Raw genomic sequence first — 8,242 nt, forward strand, 5'->3', positions numbered from 1 at the left:
TAAATAGTAAGAAACTACATTGTAATTCTTTTTAACATCCTTAGACAAACAAATATTTTAAAAATTTATAAAATATCAAAAATTATTAGATACACTTTACAGATTCATTTATATAATTTTAATCTTCAAAAATTTTCATACTCTGCTCTACAGATTCAGTTTTATAGATAGTAAAAATGGTAGAACAAGAAAATAATGTTATAATCTAAGCGAACTTATCAAGTAAGTTATTGCAGGTTGATATAAGAAGGGTATGATCGAGAACAAATATATTACGGAAGGCACATGATATTCCTCATTTACACCTTTTATCAACAATTAGAGCTGGTTGCAGTGCAAGAAGTTTGTTCAGCATTTTGTCCAAAAATGACTAAGATGTTAAATGTTTTCCAATAGTTTAGTGATGATAAGAGATAAAAATGATTCCTTTTTAGGCTTGATGATTGTCTTTGCCTCTTACCATGTGGGGGCATGTCAAGGAAAGTGGACCAAAAGACCATAAAATAAAAGATAAAGATAAAGAAAAGTAAATAAAGAGAGAAAAATACATTGGAAGATGTTATAAATTATAATGCACATCATTATCCGGATAAAACAAAAGTAAAACGAAACTGTAACCAGAATATTCGAGGATTCTTTACTACATGCATATATAACTTTTTGTTCATGGTGCACTTTCTTCATATACATAATTGCAGTGCAGGTGGCATTAGATGTACGACCTTATATCAAGAGAATTGAAAACCCAAAACCAATCATAAAACACATTTTAAATTGATGTAATTAAGTTTATCACTTGTTGGAGGTACCAAGAAATATCAAGCAGTAAATTTCAAGAGTTTCATCTCATAAACAGCTAACAGCGATTAGGAAGGAAACTTATGAAACATTGACACTTTTTTTTTTTTTTTTTGAACCAATTTTTTTTGAACCAAAACACTAAGTTTTGATTAAATCTCATAAAGCATAGAACCATCAGTTTTGGATCGAAAGCAACTTCTTCTAATGAATATCCGTTTTTAGTGTTGCTGTCCTTTGATACGCGTATGCAATGAGAATAGTTTTAACTCAATCTTGAATACCAACTATTTTGATCTCTTAAGAAATAAGTGATACCATACGGCATTGTAAGTCTCCAACGCTTTTGATAATGTGAGATTTTTTATAACAATGTATCTGAAAATGATGGTTTCTTAGCTCATCGAACTTAAGTTAATCAATGTTGAATGCGTAGTTTTTGTTTGGGTGCGATTATCTTTGGATTTGTATATAATTTGCATTTGTTGGACTAAGTAGAAGTGTAGATACCTCATATTCCCTCCGTTCCTAAAAGATGTATGTTCTGGAAAAAAAATTTGTTTTAAAAAGATACATTTTTTACTTTTTAAATGTATGATTTTATGAAAAATTGTAAGTTTCAAAAAAATTAATGATGTTTATTGAATTTCTATTGGCTTAAAATTATAAAAAATTGTTATTCACAAAAAACAATGTATATTTAATGAGTTTTCTTAATATATATGAAAAATCTAGAATATACATCGAGGAAGTAGCAATTAGTTCTGTAATAAACACACACTCAATAAACAACACATTACAATATTATAGATTTAATTTATTTGCTCTAACCTCGTTTAATACGGAAACAATGGATCAGAGACAGACAACATATCTCCTTGAAAAAAATGATTTTTTTCCTTTCCAATTCCCACCATTTTAAAACAATTTAGATTTTTCTTTAACACTACTATAGCTTTTTATTATCAAGATTTCTAGTAAATAGGAGACAAACCTATTGAATTTTACAAATTGAGGATCGACCTTCCATCACGTCGGCCACTGGTATACATAAATCATATTCAAACTATTTGATTCATTGCTTATATTATTATCCTTGCTCCACAAAAAAATTGACCATGTGGATTTTTTTTTTGATCAAATTGACCATGTGGATATACATAAAAGTATACAAGACATAGGGTCTATTCACAACAACACCTTCTTGCACAAGGAGGTAATGATGAGGTCCACAAAATGAGAAAATAATTAAAAAATCAAATTGAAAAAGGGAGGAAAAGAGAAAAACATGAAGCCTTTCTAGGAGTCAATGCCATAGCCCTTTGCCCTTTTTCTGTCTTCATCTTCACATTTTTTTTCTCTCTTTGGTACTTTGTGGAATTTATATTTGATTTGATTTCTTTCTAGACACTAATTTCCAAAATTCTTTTACAATGAGTGGGTGATGAAAGGACGATGAAGTTTCTTCTTCGTTGGAAAAACACTTCAAATCCAATATGAATACATTAAACGGAGACATAACGTAATTGATGGTTTGGTTTAATCTTCCTCCCAGACCAGACGATATGGTTGACTTGACAAATATGGGTCAATGATTAAACTTTTACATTAAGTTTTAGCCTAGGTTGCATAAAGTATTTATATGAACGAGTGTATATGTGGCATCAATACATTTACAAAATATTATAAACAATACAAATCTAATACATGCATATATTTCAATTTAAACTTTCTTAGTTTTAAAATATATATAAAAATAAATAGTCAGATAACACTATAGATTAAGACGTACGAGAATCCATTAATTTAAAACATTGCATAACAAAAACTTCAACATACAAAGCATGCATGAGATTTTAAACTAGCAAAAACAAATTGGAGTTGCATTTCATTATAACCAAGGACACTTGAAAAAATAAGTGTCGAATATGAACTCATCAATATCTCAAAAATCAAGGTTAGGGAACATGTAATGCCACATTTCTTATTAAGGCAATTTTTTATTTTGTTGCACATAGCAAAAAATAAAATAAAAATACGCATAGTTAAATTGCATATGCATCTATGTATTTTTATTGTAAACTACAAAGCTAATGGTATGATGAAGATCTTGATGATACATCATATCAGATGAACAACAATTCATTTACTTGTATGGAGGTCTTCAACTTCCAAGTAAAATCAGCTTTTATCTATTTACAAGGATAACTCTTCCCACTTGTACACTCGTGAATCTGACTACATTCTACAGTCTATCTACAAGATGAATAGAACACAAAAGCTGACGAAATTTTTCGATAAGACCTAACATGTTCATGATCAGTCATCATGATCATCTTCGAGAATGAGTTTCTTATTTACATCAGCGTCAGATTCTCAACATTATGGATTGCATAGAAAGAACAGAACTTGATTGCATCAAACATGTAAAGCACAACTGTAAAAAAGTTACTTGAGCATTCAATGTATAATTTTATTTTCAAATGAACCAACCCTTTAAACAGCTTGTTCACTGTAAACTAAGGCTAGACGCAAATGGAAATGATGTTTGTATGGTTTACCATTTGCAAAAGTATATTACAATATTTATATATCAATATGTGACTTTCTTCATATAAACGCAGACGCAAACACATAAATTACATTTAGAACTAAAACGATCGTTGCCTTGTTAATTTTTCTAAACCCCCTTACGGCCTTACATACATACAACTGAGGTCTTGAATGTGTGACACAATCCTTTTTTTTCTTTGGTCCTAATCTATGCTTTACATATCTTTACAAAACCACGTTTCATCGAGGTTGAGCCAACCTATTACCACGGGAAGTCATGATATGAACATGGCATCAATGGTTTTTAAATGCATATACCTTGAAACATCTTAGATAAATGTGAATTTTATCTTCTTAGAGGAACGCAGTGGTAGACACATGGTTTAATCGATGCCATGTTCTTTATCTTAAACCGATACATTCACAATAAGTAAAGCCTCAATTGTGTGAGGAAACCTTCTTCTTTTTTTGTGGGTCACTAATCCTAATCTCCTCTTCACATATCTAATTAAAACCATGGTACAACATTGGAAAACATTGATTCTTAAACAAAGAACGGTTTTGGTGGTGTTATTGCAGGATTTTTTTGACGATTTTATGTTATTTACTCAATCTGACTAAAGCTAATAAGTGGTTCTTGGTGTGTTTGCAATTTAGCTGAACGGTTGCTTCTATAGCAGTTCGTAGCCACGATTCTTGGTGCTGCAAAGCTCCTGAAGCAAATCTGAGACAGCTAGTTTCTTTAACTCAAAGATAACCTAAGTCAACATCAGGTTTTCATGTTTATTAGTTTCTTACAACCTCTTTAGATTCTTTGGTCTCATCTGTTAATATAGTTTGAAGATAACTCAAGTCTTTCAATTGCTTCTACCGTAGTCTATGTTCATAATGTTTTCTTCATATGCACTCTTAAACATCTGACTAACGAAAAGCTTTTCTTTGTTATATAAAAAGAGTTGTAGAATATTTTCCCTTTCATTGAAACAACATTACTAAGTACCGAGCTCATCGAACCTTACCTACTCAAAGCAAAGATCTTACTCACTACACATAAGTTACATCACAACGGGAATATAATGAAACGATTAAATGGTTATAGCTATAATAAGTAAACATCTCTTGTGGTTTGTCTTCAGACATGAGTTGGAGTTCTTGTCTCCGGTGTCGGAAAATCAGCCAAAGCTACTTTCCTGCTTCTCTCAGACCGACTATTCTCAGCAAACTTGATACTTCCTTCATGCAACCCTTGTCGTTTCTCTTCCTCTGTCCACTCAGAGCTATAATAATACTCCTCCTTCGACCTTTCTCCATCACTCGACGGTCTCAAAAACATGCTTCCCCATTGCGGAAAATGTATAAACGCAACCGGGACGGTGCACAAAACCGCCATAGCTCCCATCAACGAGAGTCCATCCGCCGTACTAAACCTAGAAGTTGAGAAGAAAAGCAGCTGAGTCAAACCGGAACCAAAGTTTCCTCCCGCGCCAGTTAGTCCCGATATCAACCCTAGTGAGCGGCGCGAGACGAATGGTGCAACACCGAAGAGGGCTCCACAAGCGGCTTGTGTACCGACTGAGAAGAGCATCATTGCTAGTATTGCTATCGGAAGTGAACTAGCACGACCTAGCCAGATGCAAAAGAGTGCTCCTACTGTTTGAAAGATCCATAAGATCCATAACCGACCTCTCATGCCGAAAAGCCGGGCTGCTAGATCAGATGCGTAGCCACCGAAGGGACGGGCGAAGAAGTTTGCCATTCCGAAACTGGCTGCTACAATACCGGCTGTTTGAAGCTTTAGATTAAACCTGAAGCGTGCATAACAAGAAAACAAAAGTTGTTGTTGTTATTGCTTGTGCTAGAAGTAAGTAACTAAAGATCATTATTTCAGTTTAACGAAGAAGAAACCAAACCTGTCGAAGAAGTATCCGGAGATAACGTTGTTGATTGTTAATTCAATTCCCATGGAAAATCCATAAAGAACGAATAGAATCCATGTTCTGTAGTTCTTCACCGCAAACCAGAAAACCTAAACACAATTCGCATAATAGCAAGAAAAATCATTAGCCACTGGAAATATTGCCATCTCAAATTATTTTAGGCTCTATCTATTTATAAAAAATATTAACCGTATACTTAACAATGTAGTAAAGTAGTTTTAAAATTAATGGCTTCATCTATATATTTTTAACATCTCTTTGCAATTATAAACTATAAAATTATAAATATATCAAAATTCAAAGTTTTAGACTATAATTTACATGTTCATTTAAAAATTCTTAATTTTTTAGATTTAGGTTCTATTATGTTCCTCTTGCACATGCTAAAAGGCATCCATGAGAAATATACTAAACAATAATACTCTTGATAATGTTTTGTATCAAATATATATTTATTAATATTTACTATATATGAAAGTACCTTGGAGAATTTGTCTTTAGAAACTTGACCACTCTTCTGAAGGGTACTGAGGTTACCATCGGGGAGATCTTGGCCAAGAGTGAGGACAAGAACTCCCACTACGACTTGAAGAAAGCCAGGGATGAAGAATGCTATGCGCCAAGCCATGAATGGAGTGGCTCCAGCGAGCCTGATGACTTGGAAGACCATTGGCATGAGTAGTTGAGTAACTCCGCCGCCCATATCGCCCCACCCGCCAGCACATCCGTTGACCAGACCTATGATCTTGCCGTTGAACATGACGCTGGTCCAGTACTGGCACGATACAAACGTGGCCAGGCAGAAGCCGATCATGAACCGGACGGCTAAGTATCCGACCGGACCGGTCACAAACGACATTGAGAAGACGGTTGGAGCGGTTAGCATGAGGGAGAAGGCGGTTCCATACCGTGCACCGAGGAGGTCGCAAACGGCTCCCATGGCTAACCTTGAGAAAATGGCACCGGAGACAGAGGCAACTCCTGCGTTTCCGACGTCAGTTTTGGTCAGGTCGAGGTTATCACGGATGATGGGGACTAATGGTGCCGCTGCGAAGGTTGAGATGAAGCAAGTAAAGAATGAGATCCATCCTAAGTGAAAGGCTCTCATGTGAGGTTTAGCAAATGAGAGTGGCTTGAACACTTTGGCTCGGTGTTCGGAATCAACCGGAAGGGTAAACTTAGCGGTTGGATCGTCTGATTGGAGGGTTTGGGATGAAGAATCTACGGAGAAGGAGAAGACTTGTTCTCTTGCTGTGACTCCATGCAAGGAGGTTCCAATAGAGCCTTCTTCATTAGAAGCCATTTTAGGGTTTGAGAGTGAGATGAAAGAGTCTTGAGTGGGTGAGAAGAGAAGGTTTATTGCTCTTTTTGTGTGTTTGGTGTAATTGGGAGATTGACAAATGCTAACTATATATAGAGCCGGAGGGAATATCAACTGGTGGGTAGGGTAAGATGGGTCCAAAGATGAGATTTGAATAACAGAAGAAAAAGTACCAAATTATGATTAAAAACTATTGTTGGATGATAGCAGCATTTAATTATATATGACTTCTAACTTTGATTATTAATGGCGGAGGAAAGGCTTATCAGTTTTAGAATTTGAGAACTAAACATATTCGTCATGCATAATGTAGCTGCTAATAATACGTGCTTGATCATTTACTTACGTACGTTTCATACGTGTACCATATTTATATCTTGAGTTTTGCCCGACAACGCGATGCAAGAACTTGTTAGAGAATTGATTTTTTTTTTTTTTTTTGTAAAAAAGGCTTATTAGAGAATTGATTAACCCGAAAATATATTAATTCTCTTCAGACTAATGCGGTTTATGGGTTTTTGATTTAGTTATTTTGTTTCTTAATAAGAGAGGTAAAGATTTATATATATATATATTCCAGGAACCGTGAGGTTTTATCAAATTTAATGAGAAAATATCAAGCAACCTCCGTAAAGTTGGAAGATTTTGTAGTATCTTTACACTTTTTGTTTGACGAAATTTTATGATTTTGAGTAAAAATGTATAAGAAAAAGAAAATTTATTTTATTTTGAACTTAACAGTGTTTTTACTTATAAATTCGTAAAATACTAAAATAATAGATGTTAAAAAAAATTTAAAGACATGTAAGTATAAATTATTTTAAACATATTTATTTTCTATAATATCAATAAATTTAAAGATGTATTATATGAGAAATGTATAAATTAAAGAAAAAACATATTTTGAAAGAGGTTCTCTATTTAATTATTTCATATTGTTATTTTATTGTACCTAATATAAAAATATATTAGTAAGTAAAAAAATTAATAACCAAAGTAAAATGTATTAAACAAATCATTATATATAATAATGCCGAATAAGAAATATAAACAACAATATTATAGAATTACACAATATATAACACTAAAATACAAATTATATACTATTAAAAACGTTTGTAATAATATCAAATACAGTTATAAAATTAAAAAATGTACGAACGGACGTGCAGGTAGAATTTCAAAATATGGAAAGGAAAATTATGCGATCTACAAAAAGAAATGTGAGTAAAATCTTTTTGGGCTTTGGCAAGGCTATAAATATAGATTGTTATTTAATGGTATTTTCTCTAAAATCGCGGTAGAGATGCATAAGTTTACAGTTGGCGTTCCGCTGGCAAATGACAATAGCTATAAAGAAAAGCCTAATGGTCCGTACACATCAATGATGGCAAAAAGCGTGAAAATGTCATTACCAATTTATAAATATGTCTCTTGAGCATTCCATGTGGTCGACTCATTATCTTAAAACAAGTTCCCACAAAAATGCTCTAACGTTTCTGAACTTTATATATCTTACATAGGTTATTTAGAAAATTTCGCAAGATATTCGCATATTCTCATGGCTCACTAAACGAAATGATAAGTTGACTTTCTTAAACCTTCCCTAATACTGTATCATCTCAATGTATAA

The 8,242-nt window shown here is 33.2% G+C and overlaps 1 protein-coding gene across 1 annotated transcript; it reads right to left on the minus strand.

Moving 5' to 3' along the window:
* Positions 1 to 4,273: 4,273 nt before the first annotated feature.
* Positions 4,274 to 6,996, minus strand: LOC106409638 (high affinity nitrate transporter 2.3). The gene is made up of 3 exons (XM_048749946.1): positions 5,770 to 6,996; positions 5,262 to 5,377; positions 4,274 to 5,156 (listed from the first exon to the last, which is right to left on the minus strand). Exons 1-3 carry the CDS (start codon positions 6,589 to 6,591, stop codon positions 4,484 to 4,486), a joined length of 1,611 nt encoding a protein of 536 aa, XP_048605903.1. The 5' UTR covers positions 6,592 to 6,996; the 3' UTR covers positions 4,274 to 4,483.
* Positions 6,997 to 8,242: the final 1,246 nt, after the last annotated feature.

Source organism: Brassica napus, chromosome A2, assembly GCF_020379485.1.
Source record: "Brassica napus cultivar Da-Ae chromosome A2, Da-Ae, whole genome shotgun sequence".
Lineage (NCBI taxonomy): Eukaryota > Viridiplantae > Streptophyta > Magnoliopsida > Brassicales > Brassicaceae > Brassica > Brassica napus.